At 32.9% G+C, this 21,659-nt stretch overlaps 2 protein-coding genes across 4 annotated transcripts; one reads left to right on the top strand and one right to left on the bottom strand.

The window, feature by feature from the left end:
* Nucleotides 1-3,254: 3,254 nt before the first annotated feature.
* On the top strand, nucleotides 3,255-14,466 carry LOC107804416 (uncharacterized). 3 transcript variants are annotated; one of them, XR_001652256.2, is made up of 13 exons: nucleotides 3,255-3,389; nucleotides 3,933-4,171; nucleotides 4,292-4,418; nucleotides 7,016-7,143; nucleotides 7,229-7,298; nucleotides 7,383-7,485; nucleotides 9,002-9,119; nucleotides 9,336-9,417; nucleotides 11,577-11,638; nucleotides 12,496-12,558; nucleotides 12,666-12,749; nucleotides 13,212-13,292; nucleotides 13,968-14,466. XR_001652256.2 is itself a non-coding variant. In XM_016628304.2 (13 exons), the coding sequence occupies exons 2-13, from the start codon at nucleotides 3,972-3,974 to the stop codon at nucleotides 14,130-14,132; spliced, it is 1,293 nt and encodes a 430-aa protein (XP_016483790.1). In that variant the 5' UTR covers nucleotides 3,255-3,389; nucleotides 3,933-3,971; the 3' UTR covers nucleotides 14,133-14,466. The 3 variants fall into 3 exon arrangements, 2 of the variants coding, with proteins under 2 accessions (XP_016483790.1, XP_016483791.1); XM_016628304.2 differs by having other exon boundaries at nucleotides 12,486-12,558; XM_016628305.2 differs by having other exon boundaries at nucleotides 3,259-3,389; nucleotides 4,046-4,171; nucleotides 12,486-12,558.
* Nucleotides 14,467-16,485: 2,019 nt separating this feature from the next.
* Nucleotides 16,486-20,002, bottom strand: LOC107804415 (polygalacturonase). The gene is given in 10 exon segments (XM_016628303.2): nucleotides 16,486-16,938; nucleotides 17,044-17,160; nucleotides 17,906-18,014; nucleotides 18,408-18,489; nucleotides 18,608-18,770; nucleotides 18,773-18,817; nucleotides 18,990-19,022; nucleotides 19,116-19,283; nucleotides 19,419-19,547; nucleotides 19,699-20,002. Coding segments are annotated over 10 exon segments (1,293 nt in total). The 5' UTR covers nucleotides 19,897-20,002; the 3' UTR covers nucleotides 16,486-16,689.
* Nucleotides 20,003-21,659: the final 1,657 nt, after the last annotated feature.

The raw sequence follows: 21,659 nt of genomic DNA, 5'->3' as shown, positions 1-21,659 counted from the left end.
GAGATTTGTATCATAATTAAAAAATAACTCTTATCGAACTACTACTTCCATTAATTATGTTTCCATTTATAATTTGAATTTTTAATGTTGTCTTAAAATTGCCAAGTGGTTTTTTTTAGCTTGCCACTTGGCTTAACCTCATGCTTCACTACTCTCCTTTTAATCTAACTAGTATCAGTACCCGCGCGATGCGCAGACAAATAATTTCAAATTGCGATGTAGGTTGTTTGAATCATGTACAAATAACCTTAAAATATAAACCTCTCAGATAAAAATTATATAACATGAGAATTTAATTATGAAATATGATATGAAATTATCGTTCAAATCTCGTAGTAAACAACCAATCTTTTTAATATATATTTGTAGCAACCTAACCCCTTGATTTTGGTACTTGTATTTCGTTCCGCTGTCAATATTAAAGAATACTAAACATGCCATATTGTGATATATCTTGTTCGAGCACATTAGATAATATTATCTTAACAAAATTCTTATCATCACTTTATTTTTATCTGGAAGTCAAATATATCTTATTCATCACATCACTTTTACATAAATCTTTTTTTTGTTCTTTTCTTATAGTAATTGTATTATTTAATATTTAATCATAATATTTTAATTATTTAAATTTATCAATAATATTTTAAAATATAATTTAATTATTTTATTTTATATATTTTTAAATTAATTTAAAGTATAAGTATCCTCACACAACCTCTATTTTTTTTATGTACATTTTCTTCCCTACTACAAATGTTAATTAGTTTTTATATTAATGTTTTACCTAGAGCCAAAATAATGTCATATTTTGTTTTAAATTGTAACTTTTAATTAGTCTAAAATATTAATACATAAGTTATTTGATTATCATGTTCCAAATGTATTGAGTTCTCTTATAATTAATTTTGTATTAGATGCAGTTAAATTTTCTTTCTTTTTTAGCTATAAGATACAATTTAATTTTTAATTTTCATTAGTAAGATTACCAATATTAGAAATTTATTTTGTATTTTTAAAATTTTATTTAATCATAGAAAAAAATTTCTTAATTGTTTGAACACATTACTTCTAAATATTGTAGTAATATTTTTACTGTCATTTTAGTTCTTTACGTAATATTTTTTTTAAAAAATAATCTTATCTCAAATTCAAATAATTCTTATCATTCTATTTTCTAAAATGGACTGCATTTTTAAAAAATTATGCTATGCATTCAAACTCAAACTAACTGCACTCGATTCAGATATTAATCAATAAAAAATATTTTCTTAATTGTTTGAACATATTATATCTAAATGTTGTAATAATATTTTCACTGTCATTTTATTTCTTTACATAAATTTTCTTTCTTTTTTAGTTTTAAGATACAAATTTAATTTTTGTAAAATTACCTATATTAGAAATTTATTTTGTAATTTAAAATTTTGATTTTTTATTATTGTTTTATTTTTCATAAGTAAGACTTCGATTTCGTGGTATTATCCATAATTTGAGCATTCACATCATAGTTTTAAGAACTTTCTAATATCAAATTCAAATAGTTTTTTCTTTTAATTTCTAATAATTTAACATAATTTTGCTATTTTTTTAATCTAATATATAATCTTACTACATTTTATGTGGCTTTTCGTTAACTTGTAAATTTATTTAATATCATTATCGACTACTTTTCTTTAATAATATAAGATAAATATATAATTTTTTTAATTATGAAATAAATATTTATTAGCCTGTTTGAATGTACCTTAAAATATAAACCTAATATTATTACATTGTCACGTGAATTTTTATTAGCCTGTTTGAATTTAGTATCTATTTTTACCACACTCATTCTAATATAATATAGATAAAACTTTAAAAACTTTCTCATCTCAAATTCAAATAATTTTTATCATTCTATTTTCTTAATTGGACTATATTTTCAAAAAAATATGTTATGCTTTCAAATTTAAACTAACTGAACTTAATTCAAATATAATCATAGAAAAATATTTTCTTAATTGTTCAAACACATTATATCTAAATGTTTTAGTAATAATTACGTATAAAATAGTCGTTTGCACGATTTATCAGTATTAATATCAATTTATTATTCTTGTTATTAAAATATCTTTTGTTAATTATTTAATTTTTCTCTTACCTTATAAATAATTTGTATACTTTATGTAAGATCTTATTTTGCTGCTTGAAATTATTTAATTTTTAAACTCAATAAATCCTTAATATCTTAAGTAAATTTTAGTTTTATTTTATATTTTAACTTACTCCAAAGTATAAATAGTTATAGGTTATCTCAATTTACGTCTTTATATATTTTTATTTTTTTCTATTATAGATTTAATTAATTTTTTACCTCCATATTTCTAGCTAATATAGAAAAAAATCTATGAGTAGATCAATATATAATTATAAATATAGATATAGATATAGATATAGATATAGATATAGATATAGATACAAATATACATATAAATTTAATATATATTAGATTTGTCTAAGATCTATTTAGATTAGTATAAGATTCATTAAACTACTTCCATTAATTATGTTTCTATATATAATTTCTAGTTATTAATGTTATCCTAAAATTGCCAAGTTGTTTCATTTTAGCTTGACACTTGGCTTAACCACAATGCATACTACTCTCCTTTTAATATAATATAGATATAAATTTTATCAATTAAATTTGTAGTCGTGATTCATGAAACTGATTTTTTAGTCTCAAGCAACAAAATTTAAAAACTAAAGAGTGAACAAATGCCTAAAGGTTGTGCTTCTAATGAACACCACTCTAATCTGGGTTTCCTGTATAAATTGTTACTGCTGAATTTTGTAGTATAATTTCTACATTAAATCTCCATTCAAATATATCAACCTAGCAAACCTAGAATTTATTTTGGATGTCCTAAAAATTGTTTTTCCTTCCCTGTTAGTTTTTTTTTTTTTTTTGTAAAATTTCAATTATTATATTTATAACCATACAATATTTGGAATACATGACAAGATTAATCTATATTGACATTGCTAGGATTCATTAAAGTGAGAAGCGCTTCTTTTTCTTAATAATTTATTGATGTAAACTCAAATTTTCTTAATTTCTGCTCAAAAGTGAAACTTCTTTTCAACTTTAACCCCTGAGTAGGAAAACCAATTGTTTCCAGTATTATATTAAGTTATTAACTCTAATCATAAATTATAAGTGACTTACTGAATATAATTGCTTTTTATTTTTCCCTTAAATAAAAGGAAGAAAAAGAAACAAAGGAAAAACAGAGGCCATTCCCTTTACATTTTGAGCTATCCTTTATATACGTTTTGTCTTCTCCGACGGCCACTAGGTTCGCCTCAATCCTCAAGACAAGAAGTATCCTTCTCTCTACTTCCATGTAAAACCCTAAATCCGACCTTCCGCTTTTTACATTCTTCTTTCTTATTATTGTTCTTATGCCTTACTTTTTATGTTTAGTTTTCCTGTTTGTCTCTTCAGTTCGCACTATTTTCTTTTTGGTCAAAGATTGTTAGAAGGAAACGAGCTAAAACTTGGGAGGAAAGTTTTGCAGTGTAGAATTTTGTTTGTTCTGAGATTTTGGGTATCTGGAATATGATTAAGATATTAAAATGATGAAAACATTATTTAAGTGCTAGTTAGAAAATGCTAAGGAAAAAAAACACAAAAAAACTGAAACTTGATGCAGTTTTTTTCTTCGTTTTTTAGCATATTTTCCCTCCGCCGTGAAGCGCAGAATGATGTATAATGTTGATTTAGCAGTTACACTAATGAACCAAGTTATTTTTGGCTTATATTGAGCTGGGTGGATTTAGGTCTTTATTTATTCCATTAATTATATATTTGTGCAAATGTTTGAAAGCGCATCTATATGGCATATAGCATGTCCCCCTGTGTGATGCAATTTCTATCCAATGGATAGGTACATAAAAGAGCAGCCTACGCTTGATTTAGAGGCAAGATGAAATCTACGGGGCATTGTTTGATTGCTTCTTTAACTCCTTTTCATTCTGTTATCCTAAAAAACCGTCGCAGATTGTCATCAAACTTCTTTTATGGAAGTACAAGCAAAACAAGGACATTGTGTGCTTATCATCAAAAGTCCAAACTCCACTCTACTTCTCTAATGGGTGCAGAGCGCTATCCTCCTCCGTGGTTCAGGTGCATATATTTAAGTCTAATTTACTCTCTTTACGTAGTTAATAAGCTCCCTGATATTTCTTTGTTTAAAAGCCAAAAATAAAAGTGCCCTAATGTTTTTAAGCCTTTGTACTTGAACAGTGTTGCTCCCATGATGGAGTTGACAGATAACCATTACAGAACTTTGGCCCGTCTTATCTCAAAACATGCATGGCTCTACACAGAAATGCTTGCTGCAGAAACAATTGTCTACCAGGCTGGCTATTTGGTAAAGTTCTGCTCCATGGAAAGAGACTCTAGTGCTTCTCTAGTCAACTTTAAAGTTTCTATCTTAGCTAGAACTAAATAAAAAGAAGAGAGTTATGGTAGCTTCAACTACACAAATTTTTATGAATGTTATTCAAGGTTGGATGAGGTAATTGTGTCTAATCAGGCATGGCATTTTCCATTCGGAAAAGGGTCAAATATATCCCTGTACTATTGAAAATAATTTAAATATACCCTTCGTTATACTATCGGGTCATTTCGGACCCTACCGTTATACTATGAAACAGATATACCCTCATTTTGGATGGAATCCCACGTGGCAGCACATGATTAAATCGACCCATTCCCCTTTTTTAACCCGATTCACTTTTAAAAAACACTATCCGACCCAAAATCCACCCCCTTACAGATCGAACCATTGCCAACATACAGACCCACATAAGCACTTTAGACGATACAGCATCCAAACCTTCTTTCTAGGTGCAAATTTTCAGATCCAAAGAAATAATCCCTCTTTCATTTTTAGTGATAAGAGGAAGCACAATTATTTTAGTTGCTATCAAGTCAAGCTTCCACATCATACTCCCGCAGGAAACAAATGATTCAACTGATCAAAATAATTCACAAACAGGAGGGCAATAATGATGAATTTATGAAAAAATTTGATCTCATTTGAGAAATTTTTTTTAAAAATTTGATTGTAAAATTCCATGATACAAATCTGCAAGTATATGTTGAAAAACTTTCTTGTCAAACAAACTTTTGAAGTCTTCTCAGAAGTCAAAGGTTTCCCACTGTACTTCTTCAATTTGTTACCACCATGAGCAAGTTGAATCGAATCTGCTGCTGTTGTTGCAATAAAAGTCGCCTGAGGCGCTGCTACGAAGGCGTTAGACACCGGACCAGCGGTCAGAGAGAAAACATGGTGCACAAAGGTCGGCAGAAAATTCTTCGGCAAGATTCCGACCATACTCCATGGTCGGAGTTTCAACTATTATTTCGTCTCCCTTCCGGATCTGGTAAATAAAAAGAACATATGAAAAAGAGAATAATGGCTCGCCGGAAAATGTATTTCCGGTCAGATCCAGTAAATTTCAAACCCAAAACTTTCAGATCTCCGGCATCTTGTATGTATTTCTCTAGATTCATATATAAATGTGTGTGTAGGTATAGAGAAAGGGGAAGAGAAGGTGCGAGGTGACAAATCATAAGGTTCTCCATGGTTTCCGGCGAATTCGCTAATGGAGATTCCAGCCATGGTCATTACAGTGATGCAAGAGAGAAGAGTGGAGGAAAAGAGGAGAGAGAGAAGCAGTGGGGGTGAACTTTGGGTCGGATAGTGGTTTTTTTTAAGTGAATCGTGTTAGAAAAAATGAAAATGGGTCAACTTAATCCTGTGCAGCCACGTGGCGTTTCGTCCAAAATGAGGATATATTTGTTTTATAGTATAACGGTAGGGTCTAAAATAATCCGATAGTATAACGAAGGGTATATTTAAACTATTTTCAGTAGTACAAGGATATATTTGACCCTTTTCCGTTTTTCATTTCAAAGAATCAGGCATGATATTTTTACAATCAAGAATCCTTTGTTCTTGTTCTAGACAAAAAGAAATGAGAAAGAGGAGAACGTTTACCATTCTTCCAAATTTCCTTCCAAAGGTGTGCACTGTTGCAGCCTCCGTGGCTTTGGTCTAGTGGTTAGAGCGTTGTGCCTGATATGTGGGTTAGGCGACGTCATGGGTTTGAACCCTGCTGCAGACAAAAGTTAAAAGAAGAGTAACCGAGTTTGGGGCACTCCCTCTGCCCGAGTTTTTGTTATCAGTTAGCATTTGGCAGGCTACATGACTTGGGACAGTGCTATATTAAGTATACTAACAACTATGCTTTAATCCTAAGCACATGTGCATGTGGTAGCAAGTAAAGGCTCAAAATCACTGGGATTCAAACTAGCATAAGATTTTCAGGTTAATTTTTTTACCAAGTGTGCATAAATTAAAGTATTCAATAGTTTTATTTTATCCATTTGTTTCAAGTCTAGAGACAATGAAATAGTCAAAAGTCGTTTTCTGTAATCTTGACCCTCTGGCTGCCAGCCCCAATTTTCAGGATAAGAAGGAAATAGTGGAAGTATGTCCCTGTGGGTTTATACTTACTTTCTACATGATGTAAACTGACCATCAACAAAGAGAAGCTTACAATTATTGTTTTTATAGATGGTGCCTGACACTTGTATCTGATTACTAAATCAATGAATTGGACTGTTATTTTTTCAATTGCTGTAAAAAAAAAATTGGGTTGTGTTTCGAGGGTCAAGTTAACCAAGCTGGTTGGTCATTTGCCTTTCTTTAAAGTAGGACTCTTGTCCCAGTTAGACGGTCATGTAGAAAAGTATCTTTATTTTTTTGGTGTAAAATACGTGGGAAAGGAGGAGACCTAGATGATTATATTTTTGGAACCTAGGTAGATCCCGTAAAAGAGCTTTCTTGTATTGATAGGTTATTTCCTGGACCTCTAAGAGAAGCTTGTCACTGACTAATGCTTGTGTGTTTCTATCGGCCAGCGAGATCTGACATTTATGTGATTTTTTATATATCAGGATAGGTTCTTGGCATATGGCCCTGAGCAACATCCGATAGTGCTTCAAATCGGGGGAAATAATTTGGAGAACTTGGCCAAAGCGACACAACTGGCAGCTCCTTATGGCTATGATGAAATTAATTTTAAGTTCGTTCTGCTTTCCTCTCTATGGTACAAGTTTCTAGCTTTTATTCAGACCCATAACTGATACTTTTTCTCTATTATCTAACAGTTGCGGATGTCCTAGCCCTAAAGTAGCTGGACATGGGTGTTTTGGTGTGCGACTCATGCTTGATCCAAAGGTTCATATTTGTTTGCTTGATACATCAGAATCGTTATTTTTATGTAAAGTTGCTCTGACATATGCATAACTTTTGCAAGGAAAGTTTGTTGCTGAGGCCATGTGCGTAATTGCTGCAAATACAAATGTTCCCGTGAGCGTGAAATGCAGAATTGGAGTTGATGACCACGACTCATACAACGAACTATGTGAGCTCTTCAACTTTCAATCACTTACGGGAAATGAGAATCAAAACTTAATTCGTCAATCTCAATCTTTTGAATTTACTTGTTGTTCCTTTCTCTTGTATTGTTGGTTATGTCTCCAGCATGTTTGTTTAATGCTCCGACCTTGCTTCAAGAAAATCATCAAAATTTAGCTCTTTTAGTTTGTCCATAATATACTTCCAAGCAGCTCTTTGCTGTCCTTGTAGCTGCTTGGACTTTCGAGTAGATCTTAGAAAGCTGACAATAACTTGTAAATATGAACTAGCAGCAAATTGTGTGACCACTTAACTTGGAGCAGAAGCATGTTACACTTGAGGTGGCTATATTTCACATCCTCCTTTTGTTCCCTTTGAGCATAATGTTTTTGTAGGTTTGTGGAGACTGGAGAGCACCTCTATACTTGCACACTCGTTGATGCAAGTTACTTAACCGTTCCTCTCTCCATGCTCGATCTGATGTGTCATCAGACATATACTCCCTCCGTTTTAAAATGATTGTCTTAGTTTGACTTGGCACAAACTTTAATAAAGAAGGAAATACTGTTTGAGATATGTGGTCTTAAATAAGCCATAACGTTTGTGTGGCTGTAAAATTTTTGAAACTTGTGGTCTGAAACCTGCCGTAGCATTTGTGTGGCTATAAATGATTCTTATTAAGGAAATATTGGAAGGTGCCAATCTTTTTGAAACAGACTAATAAGGAAATAGTGCTAATCTTTTTGTAGCAGAGGTAGTAAGAAATAGAACTAGATATCATAAGTTAAGTGAAGAAGTGCTGGTTTGTCTCTACAAGGGCTTATGCTTTTGAAAAAAAATGCTACATAGGGTATAATATACGCCTTTGCCTTATCCAAAAGAGTTCCTAGCCAGAACTTTCTCAATTAGGTTAGCTGGTAGCTATACATAGTTTGGCATGAACAGAACTCCAAATTTCCCCCTCTTAGTATATATAACCCATTAGGCATATCATGCATTATCAACTAGACGATTTAAGTTAGAGTTTTGATCATTATCAGCTAGATGATACAGATACAAAGTTCATGTTCTATAAGTAGATGCCACAGAATTAGGCATCTTTGCTTCTTGCATGTTCATATATATTTTGGGTGTTACATGCCCCCTTTTACATGCCCCCTTTGTTGGTATTCTTACATAATTTGCCAAGTCCTAGCAAGTTGCATATTTAATTTGACTGAGTACTTGAATCTCATGCATATTTTCCATATTTATCTACGGTTGCTAGTTAAGATGTTTTTTATTTTTGTATGCACTAGGGCTAACTACGATGACTGCGTCATTTTTGTCGAAACAGATCTATTAGAAAGGAAAAAAAGAAAGAGAATAATGTGAAAAGTGTTGTCTGTTAACTGATTAACCTTCCAAATGAGTCTTACCCTAATCAGTTAACATGGGTTAGTTCCACCAGTTGGGGTGGTAAATAGTGCTGCTATCTTCTCCATAAAATAGAAAAAATTAACTTTTCGCTTTCATGTGTACAGGTGATTTTATTTACAAGGTTTCTTCTCAGTCACCAACTCGGCATTTTATTATACATTCCCGGAAAGCATTACTGAATGGAATCAGCCCAGCAGATAATCGAAAAATTCCCCCGCTCAAGTATGCAGTTTGCAATAGCTTAGTAATCCAACAAGGATTTATGACAATGAAACAAGTGAAATTATATATCCCTACTTAATCATTTACTGGTGTATTTGTAGCCAAGACACTGAACTACTACATGCCTATCTTTAGATCTTATAATTGATCTGAATCACTGAAAAATAAAGATCTTAATGATTGTTCCTAATGACTACCTAAGTTGGGCATTGACAGGTATGAGTACTACTATGCCCTCTTGCGTGATTTCCCGGATCTACAATTTACGATAAATGGAGGCATAAATTCTATTGAGGAGGTAAGTGTCTCAAACTAAAACAGAGTTAACATGTACTAGTTTGTGAAAATGTTGTTAAAATGGTAAAATCAGATGTGCTGAAAAAATAAGTTCTCCACTATCCCTACTCCCTAGACTGTCGTCAGGATTAATTCCTTTATTTTGAGCAAAATAAGCTTCATTAGGATGGATTTGTCTTGACAGAGTGCAGGATACTGATCCATTTAAAATACCTAAACTTGCTGGTCTTATAGTTCCGTAGCATCTATAAAGAAAACTATGATATTCTCTTGATAAACTTCTTCCTGTGAAAAATAACCTGTCAAAAATAAAAGTTATAAAGAGATGCATTTGTATGATCTTTCTAAAGGCAAAAGTCTAGATATTATGCCTAAGCTGTATTGTGGTCCGGGCCCGGGCCTAAACGGGCCAAACAGTCCCGGCTTTCGGTCCCGGGCCAAACGATCTCGGGCCTAATGATCCAAATGGGTGGGACCAGCCCACTGTGGTCCTAAGCCCACATGGTCCTGGGCTAAATGGGCCGGGCCCACGGGCTTAAACGGGCTTTTTCGTTCCGGGCTATTTTTTTGAATTTTTTTTTATCTAAGCAATTTCTTGTTAATTATATATGTTTCTTATTATTTTGGTTCATTTTATCTAAGTCTTCCGCTTAATCTCATATTCCGCTGTTATTTAAATGTTTATCGCTCGTTAATGTATGTTATAAAAAGGATTAAAACCAAAGAGTTAAGACTTTCTAATTTAGTGGCTAGCCTAGCTTCTACGAGTAGGCGCCATCACGATTCACGAGGGTGGGAAATCCGGGTCGTGACTATGAGCCATCAAAGACCCACAAGTTTTACACTTAGCCTTATTTTGTTCTCTTAGTTGAGTAAAAAAATGCCAAACAAGAGATGTTTCGGGCCGTTTAGAAGGTTGTCTATTAAAAGTAGGGGTTACTACAGGAGGGTCAGGCGGGGCATTAGTTGAGTTATTAACAGGACTAGTAGGTGTATCATCTAAATTCGGTTGCGTTTCATCTAAATCATCATTTTCCTCTACATTTTCAAAGATAGTTTGATTAGGATAAAGAGCATTCATAACTTCTTCATTTAATTGTTGACCTGGTACAACATCATGGCAAAATTGACTATCGGAAAATTGAAAACAAGGGTTATCACTATCAAGAATAACAGGTGGAGGAAGACGGGTAACAGGTCTGGGTCGGGGAGCCGGGGGAAGAGTAGTAGCTTGGCGATTAGATTCACCAATTTTAGATTTTCCCTTACCCTTACCCCCAAATATTTTTTTCAAAGAAAAATCCATATTAATTATGATTATACTAAATAAAACACACAAAACTATAATATTAAAACTTAAGAGTTGGAACGAGTTTACCGAATTGACGAACAACTTCTTGAAAGTTGAATATCGTTGAAGACTTGAAGACTTGAATACTTCAATTCACCAACTTCACAATTTTTCACGAAATTGCAATAATAAAGTAAGCAATTATAGAAGAAAATTAGAGAGAGATTGATGAATTTGTGAGTAAAAATGAAAGAACGAGGGAGTATTTATAGTTGAGAATAGGGAAAAAGTGTAATTATAAAAAGTTTGGGGTTAAAACAAAGTTTGGGGGCCAAATGGCTATTTTTGAAAGTGCCAAACGGCTAAAATGCAGTCCAACGGCTACATTTTAAATTCTGACCGTTGGCCCTTTTTTAAATTTTTTTTTTTTTTAAAATTAGCCGTTAGGCCCGGTTGAACCGGCCCAGGCCCACCTGCCGGTCCCGGGATCGCGGGCTTTTTGGCAAGGACCGGCCCACTGTGGGCTTTTGAACCGCTAGAGACCAACCCATTTGAACTGGCCCGTTTGGCCCATTTGGCCCACGGTTCCGAGCTGGGCCCGGCCCACAATACACCCTTAATTATGCCCACGAATGATTCAGGGGCCCAATCTTGTGCCAATTTAGGCTTGGGAATTCTTGCTGAGAACTTTAAAAGTAAATGGTTTTTAGTCTTTCTTGCACTTGGGAATTCTTGCCGAGAACTTCTCAAGTAAAATGGTTTGTAATCTTTCTTGCACATTGGTGCGTAAGCTTTGTCAAACTTCATATTTGCACATAGGATTTCTATCTGGTATTACTTTACCCTTTTTCTGGTTATTTCATTTTTAGGTTAATGAGGCACGTACAGAAGGAGCTCATGGGGTTATGCTGGGACGTGCAGCTTACAGCAAGTATGAAAAGTGTCAATACTTGTCACTGTTTCAATAATTTGTCGAGATATTATTGTGGCTTTGTTCGTTTGATAGATGTCTACATATTTGTATCATCCCTAGATGTCTGCATACCCTAGATGTCTGCATATTTGTTTTACACTATTACAACTAGTCTCATTTATCTACTACTTGACACCTGAGTATGACCTCCCAAATATTGATGTTTTATGGATTCTGTAGGTTTGTCATATTCTCCTGTAATGTCCTTGTAGATCTTGCAAGTTGAAAATTGCAAGTTTGAGCTAAGCATTAAATTGCAAAATAAAAATAAAAATTGGTCTCTGGAGAACTTGAGAGACTATGCCTACTGTTTTTTTTTTTTGTTTCAATGAAAGGTGATAGTTATTTGAAAGGCGGCTTTTACAACACGTGAATCCGTAAAGTTGTAAATATGCTGTGAACTGTACAAATTAATAGTTTTAAGCTATTCTGTCTGGATAAACTTGTTAGCGTGGATCCATGGGAAAGATGGATTCTTGGCAAGTAGAAGCTTTTGATCTTTGTAATGTTGGGTTGGGAAAAAGAAGAGCAACCTTTTATCCCCTGTAGGGGAATATGTGAAAAATGTCAACAGTAATTGATTAGTGGACATCACGTGATAAAGTAGAGATCTTGTGCTTGTAATTGCATTGGTGATTTGTTGGTTCGGTGGGTCGATGTTGTGATTCTGATTCTAGTTTTTAGTTCAGTAAAGCAGAATGACAAACCCCATCAGACGTTTTGAAACTGTAACTGCTAACCTTGACTTCTAAAATGTTTATTTCTCGTTTTCTCGGCATGTTAAGACAACTCATGCTTTTGACAGTCCATGGCAGATTCTGGGACTTGTTGACAGCGCTGTATATGGTGCACCTCTCCGTAGCATAACCCGGCGCCAGGTTCTCATTGCCATCTGCATTCTAGTTTTTTGTTTTTGTTTTTTGGGTGACATCTTCCTACTTAAATAGCATATGGGTCTTTATTACTCTTATCTTCATGGGAGCAGGTTCTTGAACAATATCAGGTCTATGGTGATTCAGTCGTTGGAATGTATGGGGGGCTTAAGCCAAGCATGCGGGATGTTGTCAAGGTAGGCTCACTCTTCATTTTATCCTTTCGAGCTGTTAACTTTAGCTGTGTCTGGAGTTTCGCAAGCATAAACACATTTTTTTAAAAGCTTTAGCAAGCGAGTTTTCTTTTGTCCTGGACATTGTCAGTCTACTGATGCATGGCTTGGCTTGGCTTGGTTCCCTCATAATTGCTCTGTCATCATAGTTTTCTACCATATTCTATATACTGCATTGAGTTTCACAAGCATAGACACACTTCTTTTAAAAGCTTTAGTAAGCAAGTTTTCTTTTGTCCTGGACATTGTCAGTCTACTGATGCATGGTTTGGCTTGTTTCCCGCATAATTGCTATCACCATAGTACTCTGCTATATTCTATATACTGCAGTAATAAAATCTGTTGTTTGCTTAATTTAGCATTTTATGAGGGCTTTGTCTCTGAAAATATTTTACAGCCGTAATCATTTAACTTTTCCCTGTACAGCCTCTGCTCGGTCTATTTCATGCAAATCCTGGAAATGGTCCATGGAAGCGTAAGGTTGATGCTGCTTTCAAGCACTGCACGGTATGTCATTATTGACTGAATTATGATATTTGGAAGTGCTCTCTTTAATAGTCATGACAGTGGAAAATGCTTTCTATTTACCGGCCATTCTTGTTCATAGTGGTTGAAAGAGTCCTCTTCATGCCACTAGAAAATGCTCTTTCTATTGCCATCTTCTAGCTGTGGTGCAATGATTTCTCTCACCTAGTATGATATTTTGTTCCCTTCTAATGATAATCGCTGAAGTTTCTGACTCTCTATGTTTTTCCGACATGAATTGGACTTTACGTAGTTTAGAGAAAATAGTTTGGATGAGTTGTAATATCTCTTTATGGTAGACATAATAAAATAACAATGGGAAGATGTGAAAATGGTATAAAGATGTTGCACCAATTATGAAGCACTACAAGGTAGAATGGCTACATACTGATTTGGCACTATAATTCGTGGAAATAGCTATTCTAGGAAAGGTGTCATTCACATGCATTTCAAGCACATTCATCTCTGAATGCAAGAATGACAAAAGATGTTTGATGTGCCTATACGGCCATCCAGGAACAAGCTCTGTTAAATTTTGTTAGTTGCTGGCAGCTCAGCTGTAAACATTTGCATATATCAATTTATGCGTTTAAAGTTATATTTCTTATGTTGTCCATACCTTTCCGTTCCTTTTTAAACTGATTTTAAACCTTGTAGACAATTAAATCCCTTTTTGAGGAGACATTGGTGGCAATTCCAGACTGGGTCCTTGATTCCCCTATTACAGAAGTACCATCTGGTAGTACGGATAAATTCAGCAAGGCGAAGAGTTTGTTGCCTCCTCCATACACAGTTAATGAAGAAGAATTACTATATGCTTAAATATACATGGTTTTCCCCCTTTGAGTTCGTATCCACCGAGAATGTATTCTTTCTTTCAATATTATGTATTCTAATTGCCTCATTTTTTGGGGGGAGACCAACTCTCTCCAATGTAACCAGCTACATGGCTTGTAAAAGTGAACTCACTGCTGCTATGAAGTGGAAACAGGTGCTACTGACATATTTTCCTAATTTTCTTTTTATATTAATATAGAGAAATGGAAAGGAACAATGAGGATCAAAGTCATATCTATTGTGTAAATTGAAAGAATCCCCACTGAACTGTACGTCTTGATGACATTAGATTCTTGGAATGACACATCTTGTTCATTTATATTCGGTACAGTAACTATAGTCTTATTTGTTTTAAACTAACGCAACTTGTTTGTCTGATGTAGGGTTGTACAGAGAAAACCGACAAGCCGTACCAACCTGATAATCTGAATCAAACCGAGGAAAAAAATTCAACTATGGTTTGATTTGATTTGGTTTAGTGTTGGAAAAAAAAACTTAACCATAATTGGTTTGGTTTAGTTTTAACTAAAGAAAGTCAAACCGAAACCAAACCAACCCGATATTACATCTATAGAAATTTTAGATATATTTAATATATAAATATATTTATTGTGATGTAATTTAAAAATATTTCTTAAAAATTTTCATAATTTTATCTTTTAAGGTATTATTTCAAGGTTGGACTTAGAACTTTTGAATGTTTCAATAAGTTTTATAGCCATTAATATTAGTAAATTAAATAATGCTAATAAAAGCCCAAACTAAAATCAAATCAATACTAATGCTAACAAAAGACATTCAATTCAATACTACGAACGGGAACATATTGAATATCTATTTTTTGTTTTGCAATAATTTAGATAAAAATGTATAACTTATTTTTATTTTTTCTTTAGTGTTTAATCATGTAATTAATACTCCCTTATTAGTCTACTTATTTTAGCATGACTTAGTACTTTTAGATTATGTTTATTTTTATTATGTCTTTTTAATTAACAATATTTATATTACATAATTTTATTGTCTTTATTGTTGAATATTTTAGGATAATGCCATGATACGTCTCATATTTGTATTATTTTCTTGGAAAATACTTTATATAGTTGTATCTTACTAGAATTATAGAAATATTTTGAGCACAAGTTATATGTTTTGTTCTACAAAAATTTTACCGGAAAAAATTCCGAAAAAACTCGAGATTGAAAAACCTGAGTTTTATTGGTTTGGTTTGGTAATTGTAAAATTCGAAGAACTAATAACTAATAAATTTAGTCCTGTTAAAATGATAGTAATTATTTTGAGCTAAGACGATGGAAGTATTATTTTAGTCTGAAATTTTTATAATTGTTGTAACAACATTTACTTGAAATCGTAGGTTCCACTTTTCAAGGAACTTTGACTTTGAGGTTGCTTCTTGGTTTAACACTTTTTCATTTTTTTTTTGTGATTAAAAGATAATAGTAGTGTGTGAGTGTCAAATAATTGAAAGTGTCAAAGTGGTGGAATTTGTAACATGGTAATACAAAAGAAACTATTTGAAACAGTTTTGGCCGCCCATTACTAAAATCGCTAACTTCAAATAGCAAATAGCAAATGCACTAACAATAATAATACTAATTCACGTAAAATAAATATAGAGGGTGTTTGGCTAAGCTTATAAGCTGGTCAAACTGGCTTATAAGCACTTTTTGGCTTATCTACGTGTTTGGTAAAATTAAAAGTGCTTATAAGCCAAAAATAAGCCAAAAGCCATAAGCCATAAGTTGGTCTCCCCAACTTATCAAATTTCAGCTTATAATCACTTTAAGTTTGACCAAAATATTTACTATTCTATCCCTAAAATACTTCTTTTTAAAACAAAAATCTTTGTATACCCAGTTCTTCAGCTACTTATTATTAATTTCAGCACTTCTATCCAAACACGTAACTGTTTATTTTTTAAATCAGTTTCAGCCTTTAAAAGTGCTTTTCAGCACCTAATGCTCATCAACTATTCTAAATCAGCTAAACGAAACGGGTTCATAATTTCCTCTGTTAAAGAGTTGTCCATGCTAGCTTTTCTCCTATTTATTGAGTAACTTCTAAAGTAAGTTTTTTCTCCTTAACCATCGGGTTCTTAATGAGCTAGCTGACAGAAGGATGGCAGCTTTATTTATCTTAAAAAAAGTTGAAAAAATTCCGTTGCCAACCCAGGTCTCTCGGGTGAGAGCCGAGTATCCTAACCGACTAGACCAAGGCAATGTTTGGTTGATTTATAAAAATTGCAGTTTCTTTCCGAATAAATTTCCTTCAATAAAGCAAACACATTCCTTATTTAGCTCTTTACCCCACTCAAGGAAAACATTAATAATTAAATACATTATATAGGAGGAAAAAAAAAGATCTTTCACAACACTAACTTACACTGAGGAATACATAATACAGTATCAGTTATAATTCCTAAACAACATGATTCTAAAATTGCACTTCCTTTTCCATTGGACAAATGACGAAAGGAGTTGTAGCAATGAAATAAAGGGATGATGTACAAAGGAAAAAATAATTAATTCCATAAAAATGCTAGCGGGTGCTCAGAAGGGCATTTTGGGGAAATTATCCCTTTTGTTGTGTATTTGACGTTTGCACATAAAGCTTTGACAGTTGAACCTTCTTGGTAACGTATGTTCACATTTTCCATTTGTATCCCTTGGCATGGAACAGTTTTGCTGCAGTTTAATTTAATTGCAGTATGCGTAGAACTCGTTCCCTTAATATTTTTGTACATTATATTACTCACATGCACTGCTTCTTTCTGGAAAATTTAAAAAAAGGAAAAAAGAAAACAAAAGAAAAATATAAATATTACCGCTTGTTGTAAAAAGAAATTTGACATGAGTCACATGACTTAATTAATTACCTGCTCTTTGCATGGTTTTTCTTGGTCACAGTAATATTGATCTATGATTATGGGGTTGGTCACATTCACCATATCTATGTCTTGAAAAAGAATGTTTTTTGCATATCCACGTCCTCCCTTTTAGAATTAGACAATTAGAAAAAAAAGTTATTGCATATTTATCAGTATATAAGCATATTAAAATAACAGAAAATTTTCATAATATGAATATGATAGACTTACTTATATCGGGTATTTGTAAAATCATACTCTCTTTGTCCCAATTTATATGATATTTTTTGCTTTTCGAGATTCAAACGTCTTAATTTTGATCTTGCATTTGAATATGAAATATATAAGTTTTTCAAAATAAAATTTACATATTTAGAAACTACATAAAAAGTATTATAAATCACAATAATTAATAATTCAAAATATTTAAAAAATATATAATTAAAAAAATTGCAGTTAAAGAATAATTTATTTGACTTTCGAAATACAAATAGTACCGACACGTAAATTGGGACGGAGAGTATTAATTAACCATGGTTAAGTAATAAAGTAAGAGGATAGGGTTTTGTCAACCATTACAAACAAAATTACTGAAACTGTTACACACTAATACGTTCAGATCAAAGATAAATCTACTTCATCTCTTGAAAACAAAAGGAATAATTAAGATAAAGTGAGGTGTAAATAACATTATTAATTAACCAGTTTTTCAACAAAACCGGACTTAGATTTACAGTTTTAGTTCCCAGGTGGTTGCTTAATGATAAGTGGTGAAAATTTGTTAGGAACTCAAAATACATGATATTGAATGACTTATTATATTAATTAATTAGATTAGAGTTAATAAACAGTGGGAAACCAAATCATATACCTGCCAAGACTTTATTCTTAATCCATTAGTTGTTCCCCTCAAGGTGGCATCGTGTACATAAATATTTGAAACGGCATCCTCCTCTTTATTTTTTCCCAAGCTTCCAATACTAAAACAAAAAAGACACAAAAATTAGTATCATAAAAAGAAAAATACAATTGAACATAGAACTTTCCTTTTATTTCTTTTAAAAAGAAGTTCTTAAACTTTTGGACGTAAATTAGAGGTGGAAAAATATGTCAGTATCACAAAACATTCAATAAAATTAAATGGACTGAAAAGGATAAATAATTCTATCTTTGGGTTGCATATTGGATATTTGGATTACCTTTTTGACCTCCAATTGTTAGGGTATTTATTTTTAATTTTTGAATTTCTAGTGTACTTTTTCACTAAAAAAAAATGAGTACTAGTTTTAACAACATTTTCAAAGTACACACATATATATATATATGGACTTCTTAATTAATTCTCTATACCATGCATACATTACATATATTACCTGATTCCATGGCCAGGTCCACAATGTATATATCTTGCTCTAACGTTAGTGGAACCATTTACTATTGATATACAATCATCACCTAACCATAAATAACATATTCAACCATTAATTAATAAGTAGTTACAAAATCACTAAAAAAAGAAGCAAGTAATTAAAGCACAATATTTTCCCAGAAAAATTAAAAATTATTTTTAAACCTGTTTCAATATAACAATGGTGAATATCTATATCTTTAGTCCCAGAAACGTGAATCCCATCAGTGTTGGGGCTATCAGCAGGTGCTGTAAGTCTCAATCTTGAAACCTCAACATGCTCACTTTTAGAAATTGTCAAATGCATCTTCTGTGGGTTCTTCAACTCTCTAAGTTTCTTACTGTCACATTTGTGCAATTGTTAAAGAACATAGCCTGTCAATTGAATATATATATTTAGTAATGTTCATTGCTGAATTTTAAATATGCTGATGATACACGGTATTACGGTGGAAAAAGTGGTCTGATCCTTTTCCTCCGCGTATAGTAGAGTTTAGTGCACTAGACTATCCTTTTTATATATGAAAAAGGCGGGATTAAAACTTACAGTTGGAGCTATTAGTGTTTTTGCATTGCATGGCTGCAGAAAATAGAGAAAAACTAATACTATATTAATTACTTGACTTGAATAAAAAAAACACACTTATTTCTTTTACATTACACTAATACTCACAATTGTTTTATCAATTTTGCAAGAGTATTTCCACCATACTTCTCCATTGCCATCGATGCTACCTACACCTTCAACTGTAAAGTTTTCCATGTTTTGGAATAAAAGCCAATGTCTTTTATCTTGCTCATAATCTGATATGTTTTTTGAAGCTCTGAGTTCTCCATTTATCTAAATGACAAAAAAAATAAATATAAAGGACAAAATTGGATAGGTAATTAGGAAAAGAAAATTACTAGTAATAAATTATAAGTCAATTCTAATTTAAGTAATTCATTTTTTTGCTTGTCATGAATTTGAACTCACCATCATTCTAAGGCCTTTCTTGCAAGGACCATGAAATTTAATTGGTCCAACATAATATATCTTGTGCCTTGGCACCAAAATCACAGCATTTTCTGTTTTGCATGCCTTCTTCCAAGCCTTTATAAATGCCTGAAATTAAAACAGATTATTTCAGTATCATTTTCTACTAATTAATAGTGGAACTGCATGCAGTTTTATACCTCTTGTAGATAGAATTTTCCTAAAAATAAAGCAAGCAAGAAAAATAAAGTTAGTTAAAAAACGAAAAAGAATTAATTACCTCTGTATCATTTGTGAGTCCATCACCCTTGGCTCCAAAAGCTTGTATATCAATAATTGCTTGTGGCATTTTCGTCACATTAACAATTTTTGATGCACTATTACCACGTTTTATAGGGTTTCCAATCTTCTTTCCATTACAAAAGGTTGAAAACAAAGAAGTGGCTAGTAATAAGATAAGAAGGCTTCTAAGAAACATGATTTTCTTTATCTTTATTTAATTTACTCTCTTTTTGTTCTCCTTTTAATTTGAAACTTAATTAGGAAATAAGAATCAAAATGAAAGAGGCCTACCTCAACTTGAAGTATGATCCATATATATATATATAGAGGGAGAACGTGGAAAATGACTTAGAGATAGAAAAAAGAAGAGAAAAAATGAAAAGGTTCCTAAAGAGGAAAAAATGGTTCTTTTCTTTTGAGCACAAAAATGAGACAAGTCAACACTTTAATGATTCTGGTATATCTCAACTAGGACATTGAAAAAGGACTAGCATTTTCTCCCAAAAATTATGGTTTCTTACTTTCCTTGTGCTTGTTTGCACGTACTCATCACACAAGCATGAGTTAAGTGTATGAAAAACGGCCAGCTTCCTAATTATTCATCTAGCTAAACCTAATTTTGTTTTTTAAAGTATTCACCACTAGTTGGATTATTCAGATTCGCGTTGTAAAAATTAGCACTCCTTATAGAAGAAGATTCAATTCTTATGATTCGAATATAAGACCACTGATTAAGAATAAAAGAACCTTTACTATTACAAAACACTCCTCCGTGGTAGCTAAACCTACTATAAAAAGAATTGGAAAGAGTAGCTAGCTAGCTTCTCCAACCATATAAATATAGCCATAATTAGATCACTTCTATAAAATAAGTGTCACGACCCAAAACCGACCCGGTCGTGATGGCGCCTATCGTGAAACTAGGTCAGCCGACACAACTCTTGAATCAACCATTTTCCAATAAAAGTTGTTTCTATACCATTTATAAACCAATAATCTCATAATGAAAATTTAACAGAAAAGTGCGGAATAATTACACAAGCCCGACATCGGGATGTCATTAGCCATGAGCATCTACCAAGGTCTGAATACAACAAGAGTCTAAAAATGTACTAAATACAGAAATGAAAATGAGAGGAAGGAAAGCAGTGCTGCGAACGTCGTGCAACCACCTTGCTAACTCCGATGACTCCGCCTCTGAGCAATCAACGCCCACTACCGGATTTCGAAATACTTGAATCTGCACACGAGGTGCAAGGAGTAATGTGAGTACTCCAATCCAGTAAGTAATAAGAGTAAATAAAGACTGAGCAGTAGGAAACGATGAATCCACATTTATGATAAACTCAATAATCACAACATGCTTTCAAATCAGAATACGAGTCAATTGTCTCATTTAAAATTCAGATTTTGGTAAAAATCATTTGAAAATGCTTCCCAACAGTTTCAGTAAGGGTTCAATAACATTTATAATAAAAGAGATGAAAACCCTAATCGACCCCTCGGGCAAAACATAGTTCGTATACAGCCCTTCGGGCAAAACAGAAATTTATACCCATTTCATAACTTAAAAACTTCAGTTTGAATGAAAGTTGTTTAAAGCGTTTGCTCAACATTTTCAGTAGAGGCTCAATCTAAAGATGAGTGAAAGCAGTAATTAAATCAACATATTTGATAAAAACTCACTTTAAGGAGGAGTGAACAACAGTAAGTTCATAAACAGGCCCCTCAGGTAAAACATCACTCATGTACATGTATATCTAAAGCCCCTCGGGCAAGCCTCTCAGTCACTCATGACTCACTCTTACCTGTCAGTGCTTACGCTTAGCACTCTCATTCAATAGGTACCATATAACAACCGTTGTGGCGCGCAGCCCGATCCAGATATCGCTGCGGCGTGCAGCCCGATCCATAAATATAGTCGACTGCGCTCACTGGGGGTGTGCAGACTCCGGAGGG

This window comes from Nicotiana tabacum, chromosome 22 (assembly GCF_000715075.1).
Source record: "Nicotiana tabacum cultivar K326 chromosome 22, ASM71507v2, whole genome shotgun sequence".
NCBI classification, from domain to species: domain Eukaryota; kingdom Viridiplantae; phylum Streptophyta; class Magnoliopsida; order Solanales; family Solanaceae; genus Nicotiana; species Nicotiana tabacum.
The sequence above is the reverse complement of the archived record's forward strand: the minus strand, read 5'-3'. Positions and strand labels throughout refer to the sequence as shown.